Genomic DNA, 15,586 nt, shown 5'->3' with positions numbered 1-15,586 from the left:
AATCTGCAGCTGCCAACCCTGCTGAATACTTTTCCATTTGAATGGGCAGCAGGGGGCGGGGGCGGACGTCTTCTCTGTTCAGGGGAGTCAGTTTGGCATTCGTAAAACATCAATTTAATTTATAACCCTCTCTCGTATTTGGAGATTCAGGTCATGCTAAAACTTAAAAGTGCCTCGCTTTGGACAAGGGAGCAGAAGTAATCGGTCTTAAGTTTTGAACGTTTGCAAGTATACAGTGCTGTGTTTTTCTTTTTGAAAAATTCTGTAGGGAGTCCCGCAAAAAGTTTGCTGCATGTCTTAATTAAGGATAAATTAAGGGGCTCCTCTGTGGTCAAGGCGAAGGTAAACTTTTGTAGTCACCCTGATGAGATCTGCTTTGATCTGGATAGCGTGGGCTGGCCCAATCTCATCAGATCTCAGAGGAGCTAAGCAGGGCTGGTTGAGACTGCGAGCTCCAGGTTGGGAAACATATGGAGATTTGCGGGGTGGAGCCTGAGGAGGTCAAGATTTGGGGAGGGGAAGAGCTTCAATGGCATATTGTGCCACTATCACTATATATATATATATATATAAAAAAACCTTTAATGACATAATTAAAACAACAGCAGCAAGAAAACAGCAACAGTGGCAACACCAGTGTGATAAATACGATCTCCAATACAATTATGACCGTTTTGTTAGCATGGCCTTCATCCCCTGCCTTATGAAATATTGGATTTTCATATTATTTCTCATACTGTGTGCTACAAAATGCCAGTTTCCATGTTTGTATGGGTGGATAGCAGAGTGTCCAAGCTGAAAGCAAGCCTAAGGCAAAACAGTTTGTTTGCAGAGATTAGATCTATGAGTTACTCCAGTGATACAATCTGGACGCCTCATAACAAGGACGTGCATCTTTGATTATCTCACTCTGCCAGAGTACTTCGTTAACATAATGGAATCTGTAGAACTCCTGAACACCATACCTCGCTAAGCTGTTTTTTTTGGGAAGCTGTGCTTTTGAGAAAACATTTCCTCAAACAATTGCCTCCTCCCTGCATTTCCCCCACCTCTCAGATATGATCTCCCTAACAACAAGATCCCTTCCTGATTCACTGAAGCAACAGCCAAATTTGAATACTGTAGGCAGAGACTGTTAAGCTGGGTAACAGTTTGCTAATAACAGAGCACAGAAATTTAGCCAACGCTTCCAATACTCTTGCAGATCCACAATCCAACATGGTTATTACAATTGATAAATCAGTATACTCAATGGGGTTTCTTAGCCACGGGTCTAGATATTTATTTCTAGCTAAGCTATGTAATGGGCAATATAAGAGTATATCTAAGATTCTTCCAGCCTTCCTCCCCTGTTGGTTTCGTAGAGAGGGAGATAGAAGCCAGCTGCTGTCCTTGTTGAGGACAATTTAGGAGGAGAAACACTTTTGAAAAAGGCCTGAAATCTTTTTTGCCTCAGGGTACTTCTTTTTTTGCATGTTCCGGTCACGTGTACCAAGCCGTGACTTTCATGAGAATGACTCACGGTTCAGTAAGTGAGTCTTCCTTACTCCTGGTGAATGAAATAGATCTGTAAAAGCTTTAATAGTGTTCAATTTTTAAAGCAGAACATTTACACGGAGTACACCGTACCCTCTGGTTGACTTCTGTTCGTGTCTCGCAGGTTGATGAAAAGGCTCTCAAACACATAACGGAAATGGGCTTCAGCAAGGAAGCAGCCAGACAGGCTCTTATGGATAACGGCAACAACCTTGAAGCTTCGTTGAACTTTCTTCTGAACAGCAATAAACAGATAAATGTCCAAGGCCCCCCCCCTCGAGGTATGACCAGTCATTGAGTTTACCATTTAAAAGAAGGGTTTGCGTCAGAACCTTTGGAATCCCTGCAAAACGTGGCCCACTTGTCTTTCTGTGAATATATCTGCGTGGCCACCTGTGTGTACAGCAAAGTGTTTTGCAGCTGTACTGCAATATGAAGCCTCTCGAATGGCTGATGCTGCCAGAGATGTAAAGTTTCCAGATGTGTTGAATCTATGGGGGTGGGGAAATTTCAATTTGGGGAGCATGGGAAATGGAAATTCTAGGAGTTTCCGAAAGTAGCCTTGTTGGTCTGCAGTAGAACAGCTGAATTTGAGTTCAGTAGCACTTTAGGTGCCAACAAAATTTGGGGGGAGGGGGCATAAGCTGCATTTGACATAAATTGAAATACATGCAATTCTTACTGCTTTAACAGTACAATGTGCAATTTACTTGTAACTAACAGCATGTAAAATTGCAGTATTTGACATATTTATGGAATTTAAATGTTATAAATGCCTTGGCTCTCTACACGGAAAATTTGCAAGTGTACCATGTACTTGATAGAAAATTGCAATCTGATGTAGCCTATGCTACCTCACCAGGTGTACCTTTGTTCCAGCTAGGTGCAGTTTTCTTCTTTCTATGGGTACTGGTTAGAAAGAGCTCAGTTTGCAATGAATCTTTCAGAGTTTCCTCTGAGGCTTTGGTGCAATTCCCCCGCCCCCGATATTTCTCCCCCTCCAGTAAGGTGGGATAATAATCAATTTACAACCTGTACTGGCCCTCCAGTACAGCTGAAGAGAGGATCTTGCACTGAGCCGGAGTGGCAGCTCTCCGAGCGAAAATGTCCCTTTGGATTTGGGCACATAGAAACAGTAGAACATGTGCTTCTCCACTGTCAGTATTATAAAAATATACATAGGCATTTTGTTTTACTTCTGCTGAATACATTCCCAGGCCAGACAGATACCATGTTTCCCCCAAATTAAGTCAGGGTCTTATATTAATTTCTGCTCCAAAAGTTGTGTTAGGGCTTGTTCTCAGGGGGTGTCTTATTTTTTTCCATAATTTTGCGCCCCCCACGTGACCAGATCAGCTGCGCCAGGGAATCTGTAACTAGGGCTTATTTTTGGAGTAGGGCTTATATTTCAACCATCCTCCAAAACTCCCAAAAAATCATGCTAGGGCTTATTTTGGGGGTAGGTCTTATTTTCAGGGAAACAGGGTACCAATCCTGACGTAACATACAGTGTGACCAGGTTTTGCATAGCAGCAGTTGAAGTACACCACAGGATGATTTATTTGATAAAGTAGGCTCAGTTATTCGATGTAATAGTTGTAGCCTTCAAACTACCAATTTTATTATTTACTTTGTCTACGTTTTTATTTGCCTTGAGTGTTTTAGGCTGAGAGGGATAATCTATCAGTTTCGTCAGTGCGCATGGCCAATTGGCCATGCTGGTGAGGAACCTGCGGCTCTCAGATGTTCGGGAACTACAATTCTTACATCAACCATCAGCCTCTGTCAGCATGGCCAATTATGCATGCTGGTAGAAAACTGATAAGCCGCAGAGTGCTTCCCTATTTAATGGGCCGGTTTATACTGTTATTCTGTTTCCTTTATATTTCCATACCACTTTCACCCCAAAATTCCTTTTACCGGTAGGTTTTGCTTTTGTTCCTTTTAGAGACATATCTACTGCTTTACTATACTTTACCCTATAGCGTGTTTTATCCTTTACTTTATTGACCTTATGTTGGTCTCTGGCTGTAACAAAGTTTGACTGACTGGCTATCTGCAACAACAGCACCAACAAAACCTCTATTGGCATTTTCAATAAGCTGCTTGTTACCCTGTTTGTGGGTGTATGTCTCAGCGTGGTTTGACGGGACAGGGGAAAAGGTCCATCACAAAGGAAGAGTCAGTTCAAAAAGACAACAGAAGACTTGCAACGGTTGAGAAGCAATGAAAGCCCTGCGTGCTCCCATTGTGGAGATTAGATTTCCTCGTGCAAGTGCATCTTGGACTGAAGAGCTTCATATGCCTACTGCATGTCCACTTAGTCTTTAAAAGCATTTCGTTCATTGTAAAAGAGCACAAATATCATGGGAGTTTTTTTCAGTACTCTCCAAAGTTTCAGAATTCTCCATCAAGAAAAAAGACCCGGGGGGGGGGGGGGGGTTCTCCCAATTTTTTCCATTTTTTTTTCTCCATGGCCGTCACCTATCTAGACACTGCTGACTATCTCAGAGGAACAGGGGACAGGTGGCTGGGCTGTTAATATCCTTCAGGTGGAAGGGTAGGCAGCAGCAGAGAGACGGGGAGAAGAAACTGGAGCCTCTTAAAAGTAGTAGTGGATATCTGAGGAGGCACTCAAAAGAAGAAAAGAGTTTTGATTTATACCCCCTCTCCTGTAGGGAGACTCAGGGCTTACAAACTCCTTTCCCTTCCTCTTCCCATTACAGACACCTTGTGAGGCAGGTGGGGCTGAGAGAGTTCTGAGAAAACTCTGACTAGTCCAGGGGTCTGCAAACTGTGGCTCTCCAGATGTTCATGGACTACAACTCCCATCAGTCCCTACCAGCATGGCCAATTGGTCCATGAACATCTGGAGAGCCACAGGTTGCAGACCCCTGGACTAGTCCAAGGTCACCCAACAGAAATATCTAGGAGTGGGGAAACAAATCCAGTTCACCAGTTAAGACTCGGCCACTCATGTGGAGGAGCAGGGAATCAAGCCGGATTCTCCAGGTTAGAGTCCACCTGCCGTTTATCCACCACAACCCACTGGCTCTCAGTCCATGGGAAATGAATTCTTGCCAGGGAGGTGGGTCTAGAGGGTTATCGAGAACAGCAACTTAGAAGACGGTGTAGGAGGAGGAAATCTGGCCAAGAGACTGTGCTGCTGACAAAGCAGGGTGGGTGCAGCAACAGTATGGCTGCCACAAAAGGCGACAGCAGCAGGCGGAGCCTGTTTGACTTCAACGACACAGTGGAGATCCTTGTGGTGAGTGGGGCAGCTGCCGCCAAAGCAACATTGAAAACAATCTGCACAGCCAATCAGAAGCCTCGCTGGACAAAAGCCCTACCTGGTTCCACCCACTTCCTAAATCACCTGGCGGGCACCACGTTGAGGACCTGGGACTGGCAGGTTCCACAGCAACAGTGTTTGAACACTGGAGAAAAGGAGATTTTTTTGCACTGACTGCAGTGCACCAATTTGGCCTTGTTTTTCACTCCATGCTTGGTGAAGGCTTCCTTTTCTTGTCATTAGTGTATGGCTCATGAGAGAAAGATTGAATGGTTATAACGGGCCCAAAGCTCTTTCACGCAGCTCCAGATGAGGTCTCTGATATGCTAGATTTCCTGTGCACGGATGCTTTTTGTTTTGAATTGAAAATCCAATGCAAACATGTTGTTTTTGCCAAGTGGGCTACAAATGCCATCATTTTGAGTGAACTGGGGCTTATTAGTGACAACGGTAAATAGATTAAAAATTTCTTTCTGAGGGGAGCATGATAGTCTCTTTAATACTTGGTATTGTCGTGACTAACTGTAACTGGGTTTGCAATTTTTGTGATGCAGAGTTTCACACCAGGATGATGAATTTAATATTGATGTTATTGACAATACTGAATAGAAGAATTCTCCCAGCATTTGAGTCCTTGGTGTATTTTTTGCTCTTGAATAATGGGTATTTATTGTTACTTCCTGGATAAAGGAATGTAGTTTGAGGGTTACATTGTAAGGACATTTTTGAACCATTCCTTCTTCTAGGTGCCAGTTTAGTTCCCCGTGTCTGATCAGTTTTATGTGGTTTATCTGCAGGGAAGGGAAAAGGTAGAGGCCGGAGCCGCCCAGAAGATGAAGAGGAGATTGGGAATGCTCGACCTTCCGCTCCGAGCACGTTGTTTGACTTCCTGGAGTCTAAAATGGGTACCCTCACAGTAGAAGGTATGTAAAGGGCTGGGAGGTTTTGGAGACGAGCTTGGACCAGAAATGGGATTAGCTTTGTGGGGCCTTGGAAAGGATCTAGTGGATTCCAACTATGGAAGCACTGTTGTCATCTTCGCAGTGTTGATCCTTGCATGTAAGCCCTCTTGGTATGTGCAGAGAGAAGACCTTGGCATCATGGTTCTTGTTCCATGTGGAGACGGGCACAATCTTTAGGGGTGATATTTAAGGTGTGATTGTGAGAAGGACAAACAGCAACTTTGCTAAGTTAGGTCTTTATTGAGCAGACACATTCAGAAGGAAGAAGCAAGGAAAGCATAGGTGCAAAAGCCGGAAAACATCAACAGGCGGTTTAAACCAATTCCTGGTTGCACCTGTCCTTGTTTACTAGAGGCAGGTAGTCCAGAACCAAGCCTACACAAGGGGATTTTTGGGTGTGGCGTGTCCAGGAGAAGGGGGAGAGAAGAAGCCAGTTGGAGAGGAGGCTGTTGTGGGTGTGGAGGAGCAAGGTAGGAGGTTGCGGTTTCTCCCAGCAGGATTTAAACACATGAAGATGCCTTATGTTGAATCAGCTCCTTGGTCCAGCAAGGCCAGTATTACCTACCCAGACTGGCAGCAGCTCTCCAGGGTCTCAGGCAGAAGTCTTTCATACCATCCATTATCTGTTCCTGTCAACTGGAGATGCCAAGGAGTGAATCTGAGACCATCTGTGTGCCAAGCAAGTGTTCTACTACTGAGCCACAGCTCATCCTATTGGAAGAAGAGGGCAGCTAGAGCAGGGGAGAATGGAGGAGAAAGCTGGAAAAGACAGGTGGGGGGAGATTAGAAGAAGAAAGAAGGTCAGTTGTGGAATCATAGACCACAGGGGCCGTCAACTCCAACCTCCTGCCATGCAGGGATCAAAGCGCTCCTGATAGATGGCCATCCAGCCTCTGTTTATTACCCCCAAAGACTAAGACACCCCCCCCCCACTTCAAGGCAGCGTATTCCTTTTTTGAGCGGCCCTCACAATCAGGAAGTTTTTCCTAATGTTTTGGTGAAATCTCTTTTCCTGTACCTTGAATCCATTCCTCCTTCTCCTAGTCCAGGGGTCTGCAACCTGCAGCTCTCCAGATGTTCATGGACTACAATTCCCATCAGCCCCTGGCAGGGCTGATGGGAATTGTAGTCATGAACATCTGGAGAGCCGCAGATTGCAGGCCCCAATTGGCCATGGTGGCTGATGGGAATTGTAGTCCATGAACATCTGGAGAGTCACAGGTTGCAGACCCCAATTGGCCATGGTGGCAGGGACTGATAGGAATTGTAATCCATGAACATCTGGAGAGTCACAGGTTGCAGACCCCACTTGGCCATGGTGGCAGGGGCTGATGGGAATTGTAGTCCATGAACATCTGGAGAGCTGCAGGTTGCAGACCCCTGTCCTAGTCTCTGGTGCAGCAGGTAACAAGCTTGTTCCATCTTCAGCATGACATCCCTCCAAATATTTAAACATGACCATCATGTCAACCCGTACCCTCCTCTTCTCCCAACTGCACATGCCTAACTCTCTAAGCCATTCCTTACAGGTCATGGAATCCAGACCCTTTTTACCATTTTGGTAAAATCCACACCTTTTACCATGTTTAATATATTACCTGGCCCGGTGGGTTGGACATGGCTTCAGGGTTCTGGAGTAGCAAGGAAAGAAATGCGGGGAGGGGGCATTGGCTGTTGTAACAGCTGCTTTGGAGGGAAGATGGTACAGAAACATCCTTCTTAACCCAAAGGTGTAACCCAAGGAAACAAGATGTCTAAGCTGTGAGAGCATTCAGAGACCTTAGGAACTTCTGACTGATATATTTTGACTTCTGTGGTTCAGTCAGTTTGAACCGGCAGGACTTGTGTAGGGAAACTCCACTGAGCTGCATGGTGAGGACGCTGCATGGGTGGGCCATCCTTCTACCATTTCTTAGTGTGCAGCACCTAGTGTTTTTCCAGTACTTCTATATATAACAAGCCACAATACATTTTCACCAAAGGCTGAATAATGGTTGATTATAGGTAATTGCAACATATGCTTCATTGTGCGACATGCTAAACAACAGTTTGATTGCCGAAAGGTACGCTTAGTGAGAACTGGTTTCCAGAGCATTGAGTAATATCTGTTCTCTGCATTTAGATCAAAGATTTAATCAACCAACAAAATCAATTTCTTTTAAATTTCTGTACTGCCTTCCTACACTGAAACATTGTGAGGTCCTGCAGGTTGAGAAAAACAGCTAAAAGATAAGTGATTTTATTGGATCTCATTGGTAGAAGAAGTAAAATGTCAGTATTTCCCTCTTTCCCCCTGTCCTTGATGCATGGTTTGGTTTTATGAAAAGTTCTTTGTCCTGGGCAGGATAGAACAAATTAAGGAAATTATAGAGTTGTGGATGTTATTCTTCATTATCTCAAAACTGGCAGACGCTACATAAAGATGAAAGATGTAGAGCTCAAATAGATCACTTGGCTTTCAGGGCACAATCAAGTCCATGTCAGGTTGAGGGGGGCGTTACTTAGAGGAGGACACTTAAGAGACTCTGGGATCTGGAAGACTAGTCCTGTGATGCAAGATGGAAGGAACTGATGAGGTGTCTCTTATTGCAGGTTTTTGAAACGGGCTGGACAGCCGTCGGTCAGAATCATTCCCATTTCTGAATTCCCTGCATTGAGCGTGGGTTGGATTATTAGCTGGTCTCCCAAGGTCCCGCCTTCTGACCTCTCTAGTGAACTACCCCAGTCTGACTCTTTGGTGGGTACAGACTTCTAGAATGTGATCTTAGCAGAATGCACGAGCACTTATAATAATAATCAAAGCTTCCTTTATTGGCATACCAAATTACAATAAAACAATTGTCCATATAAGACAGATAAATACAACAAACATTCAGAGCCTTATCAATAGTGTAGTCCAAGTGAACTCATCAAAAGTGGCATTCCCATACACCTCTCCACAGACCAGACTGAAGACCCACCATGAGCACTTGGTTCTCCATCCATGTTCAACTTCTACTCGGACAGACTGCTGTCTTTATTCACCCACACATAATAAAATTCTCCCTTCACATGTGGGGGAAAATAAACTGGAGTTCGTCCTTTCTTGGGGGAGTAGTACAGAATCAGAGACCAATAAAAGTCCAGCCGGTTGTTTGCTTTTTTGTGTTTCTTGCAAGTGGTATGGTTTGAAGATGCAGTCACTGCAGGAGTTTATTATCTTGCAGTAGAATCCAGGAACAATAAAAATGTTTCCTTCCCCTTCACAGAAGGATGTGGAGATGGGAGATGTTTGAACACTGTGCAGTTCCAAGAGGGTCTTCAGGAAGTCACTGGAGCTGTGTATTATGTGCATGATCTCGGTTATGGCGTGGAGGTTTGACCATTTTGGGATTCTACTGCAGGAGAAGTTAGCTTCATAACTTCAACATAGAGTCTAATGGCAGAAAATCTTGAGGCTATATTAATATCCCATCTGCTCCATCTACCATATATACTCGTGTATAAGTTGACCCGCATATAAGTCGAGGCACCTAATTTTACCACAAAAAACTGTTTTGTTTTGGTTATCTGCAACCATTACTTGTCTGTTTGGTATTGTCAGCCAATTGGGGGTTGAGCAAGTTGACTCAACAACAGTACATGTGAAAGGGATCTGAGAGTCTTAGTAGACCACAGACTGAAGTGTGATGTGGCAGCAGTGTGATGTGACAGCCAGGAAAGCCAATGTGATTCTGGACTTCTTCATCAGGAGTATAGTGTCCAGATCAAAGAACATAATAGTACCACTCTATTCTGCATTGGTCAGACCTCACCTGGAATACTGTTCCAAGTTCTGGGCACCACAGTTCAAGAAGAATATTGACAAGCTGGAATGGGTCCAGAGGAGGGCGACCAAAATGGCAAAAGGTCTGGTTTCCATGTCCTGCGAGGAGCAGCTTAGGGAGCTAGGTATGTTTAGTCTGGAGAAGAGAAGGTTAAGAGTTGTCATGATAGCTGTGTTTAAATATTTGAAGGATGTCATGTTGAAGCTGAAGCAAGCTTGTTTTCTGCTGCTCCAGAGACTAGGACAGGAGTAATGGATTCAGAGATTCCAGTTAAACATAGGGAGGAACTTCCTGAGGGTAACGGTTGTTTGACAATGGAATATGCTGCCTTGGAGTGAGGTGGAGTCTCCTTCTTTGGATGTTTTTAAACAGAGGCTGGATGACCATCTGTCGGGAGTGCTTTGATTCCTGCATGGCAGGGGTTGAGCTTGATGACTCTTGTGGCCTCTTCCAACTCTATGTTTCTGTGAAAGAAAGGGATGGTGGAACCAGCGTGGAGGGGGAGAGAAGGCAACATAAATAAACAAACCCTTTCACCATATTATGTAGAGCATATTCCAACAGTTCAAGTCAGCTTCTTGTCTCTAATTAAGCTCTTAAAAGTGATTGAATTAGTTTTATTGGTTTTAAGATAAGTCCCTTGTTGACTTTATTATTCATTGAGTATAGCATTCTTCCAGTGAATTGAAATATAATTGTGTGTAGACACACACTTTGCTTTAGGTAGCAGCTGTTTTGTTCTCAGGTTAGGTATATAGGCTGCTTATTGAATTGTGTCAGAGGTTAGTGTTGGAAGTCTGGAGTACTCAAGGTGATTTTCCCAAATCAGTGTTACTAATGCAGATTGTGCATGTACAGGTGCATTTTTGTTCCTGGCTGAGCCGGAGGCCAATATAAGCCTCGTATCTTACCACATCAGTCTATATGGCAGTGACTTGAACTTGGAAATCTGAAATCCTCTAAACAAACATTGGTTTTATTAACTATCATGCGATTGTCCAACCCAGTAGATTTTTGTGACTTCCTTTTGTTCAGCATGCTGATTTCAAGGTCCCACGTTTGTGCTATCCTAAATAAAAGATTGGCAGCTTAAAAGGGAAATGCTTGTTACCTTAAACTACCAGGTGAAAAACAAAAGTGTTCCCGTCTGCCACTTGGTGAAGGGATGGGAATGTTTTCCGAGCTGTTTCCCCCAGAATTATTCTTACCATAATATCTGAAGGGAGGTCAACTGTGCAACCACACATGTCATCACCGTGATGTGCTAAATGCTTAATTTTGGCTGCAGAGTGTTCCTGCGATTCCAGGATGTTAGCCTGAGAGGTCGATCAGCCAGAGAACTGGAAAGGTTCTTGACCTTAGTTGAACTCTGGTTATCCAGTCCGGGGGCTAAAGGCATGCCGTCTCATTTCAAGTGAAATACATTATGGAAGAACATGGCGTGAAAATGTGGTGGGAAGTCGCGAGTAAGGGGGTAACAAGCTTGCGCCTTCCTAAAAGTCGGCTTTTGATGCCCTAGGAAATAATTTCCTCCAAAACGTCCTATCCTTCACAGCCTTACTTGGGTCTTCCTGTGACTTCATTTCTTGAGTCAGCTTTTCATGCAGCTGGCAGCATATAAGTCAGTGATAGCGAACCTTTTTGAGACCGAGTGCCCAAATTGCAACCTAAAACCCACTTATTTATCGCAAAGTGCCAACACGGCAATTTAACCTGAATACTGAGGTTTTAGTTTGGAAAAAACAGTTGGCTCCCAAGCACGTGCTACTCAGGAGTAAGCTTGGTGGTAGTCGGTGGCTTTGCTTTGAAGCAACCATGCAACTCTTCCAACGCGTGAATCACAACCCTAAGAGGGTTCACTCAGAAGCAAGCCCCATTGCCAGCAACTGAGCTTACTCCCAGGTAAAGGATCACGCTTTAGTTCTTTGCATGAAAATCAGTGGGGCTTAACAGGGTTATCTACACTTCTTCCCCAAAACTAGGTCTTAGGTTTAATGCTAATAATCGAGCCCAGCGGCCCAGGTTAGCCTAGATGTGTGTGTGTGTGGGGGGGGGGCAACTCTGTTTGCGCGTGCCCACAGAGAGGGCTCTCAGTGCCACCTCTGGCACCTGTGCCATAGGTTTGCCATCACTGATATAAATCTTACAAATTAATAATATTGGAGAACATTTGAACACTGTCAAGTAAGTGGTTAGTTGACCTGCATGCCAGACCTATTATAAAGTGCACAACTTTGGTTGGATTTGTATCCCACACGTTGCAACTCTTGTAACTATGCAAATATTCCTGTTACAGCTATCTGAAGAATCTGAGTGGTGTTTTTTACATGTCTTTCAAAGGTATTTCATACAGACAGCCGATTGCCTTCCTTTATGACTTCATCGTGTATATTAAGAGTCCCCCCACCCTCTAATTTTCTTTGCAAATGGCAGTTGTGTACCAGTTGAGAGCCAGAACAGAACTTTAACCACCACACATTATTTCTGTGCCAGATGGATAACCTCATTTCTGTTTCCTAATTAAATGCCTCAAATGCTTTAACTGTCCTCATTTGATACAAATTAGTTGTGCCACTAATTGGATTGTGTTTTTGTTTTCCAGAACCAAAGTCGCAGATATCGTCGCCGCATCAGGGACAACACCGGGCGCCGAACGCTGAGCAAAATGGCATAAAAGCTTATAACCATCAGAGGCACGCTCCTCGGAACGACCGGCAGCCGAGGAATGAGAAGCCCCCTCGTTTTCAGAGAGAGAGTCAGAGTTTGAGGCACGTTGGGGAAGGGAGCGGGCTTTTAAGAGCCAAAGTGTCTGAAAGGCAAAATTCCTTGGGCCCTGACCACTGGACTGAAGAAAGAAATAAATGCGATAGACTTTATCCTCGAAAAGATCTTGTGTACCCAACAGCGGCTGTCCACCCTGGCGATTTTCATTTCAAGCGGAGGGACAACCCACTGCAGAACAGGCAAGGAAAAGCGGCATCATTCATGGAAATGAAAGACAACTACTCTGTTCAAAATGCATCTGAAAACAACAACCAGAAACCCGGAAGTAGGGAGAGCCAGCTGCCTCAGCCCGACAGCTTCTATGATAGGAAAACACTAATGCTGTCCAATGACACGTTGGCCACCTTGAAAAACGAGCAGCACTTTGGCATGAACATGGAGTATCAAAACCCTGTTAGAACTGATCGCTTTAATTCTGTACCAAACGGCGATATGGAACATTTTCAGAAAGGAAGGAGGGTCGGACCTATTAAATTGCCTGCGTCCAACATGGCTACATCATTTGATGTAAAAATGTATTACGATACTGGTTCCAAGAAGAGATCTGGGCCCATTAAGCCAGAAAAAATGTTGGAACCGTGTACTTCGGGGGAGTATGGAAAAAGCTGGCAGCCGGGGGACGAATGCTTCGCCCTTTACTGGGAGGATAACAAGGTAGGCCCAATTCAGAACAAAAATAACAGAGATGGTATTTTGTTCAGTTGCTCGGTGTGGTTGTTGGGAAAACTGGCATCCTTTGACAAATGAATCACTTCTTCATTTTGTTTTATTTTATCCTGCTTTGAAAGTGAATGGGGCTGTCTAGAAGAGGAGTAGTAGTTTGGATTTATATCCCACCTTTCTGTCCTGTAAGGAGACTCAAGGTGGCTTACAAACTCCTTTCCCTTCTTCTCCCCAATACTGACACCTTGTGAGGCAGGTGGGGCTGAGAGAGTTCTGAGGGAACTGTGACTGGTCCACGGTCACCCAGAAGGAATGTAGGAGCGAAGAAATTAATCCCGTTTACCAGATGAAAGTCCACCACTCCTGTGACAGAATGGGGAATGAAATCTGGTTCTCCAGATTGGAGCCCACCGCTCTTTAACCACTACACCTTGCTGAGGAACTGGAGTGTGTCCAACTAACAAGTTTATGATCCCTGAGGAATGCAAGATTCCTTTTTTTAGATGTAATTGGCAGAGTAAGTTCACATCAGGCAGGAAGGTGTTATTAAATTATTCAGATGTTTCACTGACATTGGTTCGCTTAGAGCCAGACGTGCAGCCATTTGGTTTCTTCTGAAAACCAGATGAGGCTGGGAGCATTTTAGTTCAACCTCTGTCTTCAGTAAGTGGGGTAGTGGTTAATGTCTAACTTGGTTCTGGCCACCTCCGGATTCCGTCCCCTCTCTGCCGTGGGACTTCACGAGGCGTCCTTTGACCGTTATCCCTTTCTCAGCCCACCTGCTTCACAAATTGTTAGTTGTGAAAACCAAGCAGGGGGGTGGGGGGGGGGCACAACGTTAGCTGCTTTGAGGTCTCCATTCGGGAGGAAAAGGGGTGTATTAATTACCTAAATAAATACCATATTCACCTAGAAACTATTAACTGTATCTTTCAGAAGCGAAGTAAATGTAAGGTGCTTGAGACGGGAGAATGAGCAGCTCTTTTGAATCCTTTTTTAATTCTGTAGTGCAAGGCCAGTCCAAAATGGACGTGTCGTGCGCGTCAAGTTGCATCTGACTTAATGGCAACCCAGTAGGGTTTTCAAGGCAAGTGGCTTTACAGACATGGGCTGCCATTGCCTTCCTCTGCATTCCTTTGCCATTCCTTTGTGGTCCCCCATCCAAATACTAACCAGGACCAACCCTGCTTAGCTTCAGAGATCTGACAAGATCAGGCTAGCCTGGGCCATTCAGGTCAGGGCTTCAAAATGTCAGAGAATCTGCGGATAAAAACTTTTGCTGTATAGGAGACCACTTGGATGTTTTAAAAGAGGCCCTGTTGGGTGTGTGACCTAATCTGCTTATTTCCTATTGAGGAGGGGAGTGTTCTCTTATGATTTGCCTGCTCTTTATAAGTTGTGTATAGTTTAGGGCAGGGGCCTGCAACCTGCGGCTCTCCAGATGTTCAAGGACTACAAATCCCATCAGCCTCTGCCCATGCTGGCAGAGGCTGATGGGAATTGTAGTCCATGAACATCTGGAGAGCCACAGGTTGCAGACCCCTGGTTTAGGGGGAGGTTGATAAATTTCTAATTCCCTGTCACGGCTCAGAAGGCCGTGACAGGCCGCAGAAGGCCATTGCTTTCACATCCTGCATGTGAGCTCCCAAAGGCACCTGGTGGGTCACTGCGAGTAGCAGAGAGCTGGACTAGATGGACTCTGGTGGACTCTGGTCTGATCCAGCTGGCTTGTTCTTATGTTCTTTTGTTCTCATTCGGTGATTGATGGTAGCGTGGTTTGTTTGCTGTGCAGTTGAGGTGCACCGGTCCCTAAAAGATGTTGTCTCTTCCAGTTTTATCGGGCAGAAATCGAAGCTCTTCATTCCTCCGGGACGACTGCAGTTGTAAAGTTCTGCGATTATGGAAACTACGAAGAGGTGTTACTAAGCAACATCAGGCCCATTCAAGCTGACACCTGGGTACGTGACCATAAATTGTATACAAAGAGATAAAGTGCGTAGTTCTTGCGAACAATGAAGCCATAAACAGATGACTGGTAATCGCGCAGACAGTTTTGAAGTAAAAGCCTGAAGAAAAGAATTCTAGAACTGATTGAGACCTTCTTTATTACCTATCCACCTATAACAATGCCTTAAAAGATGCACAGGGGTCTTCTCCTCATGTAATAAAAATGTAAAATTGTTTGGGCAATATATTCCTGAATTGTTAGCTAATGTTTATATGACAAAGTGATGGTATACTTTTTAAATTTACCCTGTTGTATCAAATTAAGGATTCAAATTGACTGCTTCCACATGGCTTTGTTTACATTTAGGGAATAATGAATCCGTCAGATTTCAATCCCAAAGTTTTTTTTTTAAAACAAAATCTCTGTATGTACAGCTGAAATGTTTCTACAGTTGTTTTACATGTGCTTGTTGCTTAACAAATGCTAGATTGCCTCGAGGTATAATAATCAAAGGCCTAAAGCGTGCCACAGGAATGCCCTTCTAGAAGATTTTGTGAACTGATTTCACGGCAAAATGCAAATACGCTCTGGTCTG

At 44.4% G+C, this 15,586-nt stretch overlaps 1 protein-coding gene across 3 annotated transcripts in view; it reads left to right on the top strand.

Moving 5' to 3' along the window:
* TDRD3 (tudor domain containing 3) overlaps nucleotides 1–15,586 on the top strand; it is a 104,809-nt gene that overhangs the window by 51,785 nt on the left and 37,438 nt on the right. For all 3 annotated transcript variants that reach the window (XM_048492812.1, XM_048492814.1, XM_048492813.1), the window contains exons 9-12: nucleotides 1,661–1,817; nucleotides 5,626–5,751; nucleotides 12,199–13,034; nucleotides 14,876–15,001. In XM_048492812.1, the coding sequence (XP_048348769.1) occupies nucleotides 1,661–1,817; nucleotides 5,626–5,751; nucleotides 12,199–13,034; nucleotides 14,876–15,001 (1,245 nt within the window). The remainder of the gene's footprint in view (nucleotides 1–1,660; nucleotides 1,818–5,625; nucleotides 5,752–12,198; nucleotides 13,035–14,875; nucleotides 15,002–15,586) is intronic.

The sequence above is a fragment of the Sphaerodactylus townsendi genome, linkage group LG04 (assembly GCF_021028975.2).
Source record: "Sphaerodactylus townsendi isolate TG3544 linkage group LG04, MPM_Stown_v2.3, whole genome shotgun sequence".
NCBI classification, from domain to species: domain Eukaryota; kingdom Metazoa; phylum Chordata; class Lepidosauria; order Squamata; family Sphaerodactylidae; genus Sphaerodactylus; species Sphaerodactylus townsendi.
Note: the sequence above shows the minus strand (reverse complement) of the source record. Positions and strands in the feature narration are given on the sequence as shown.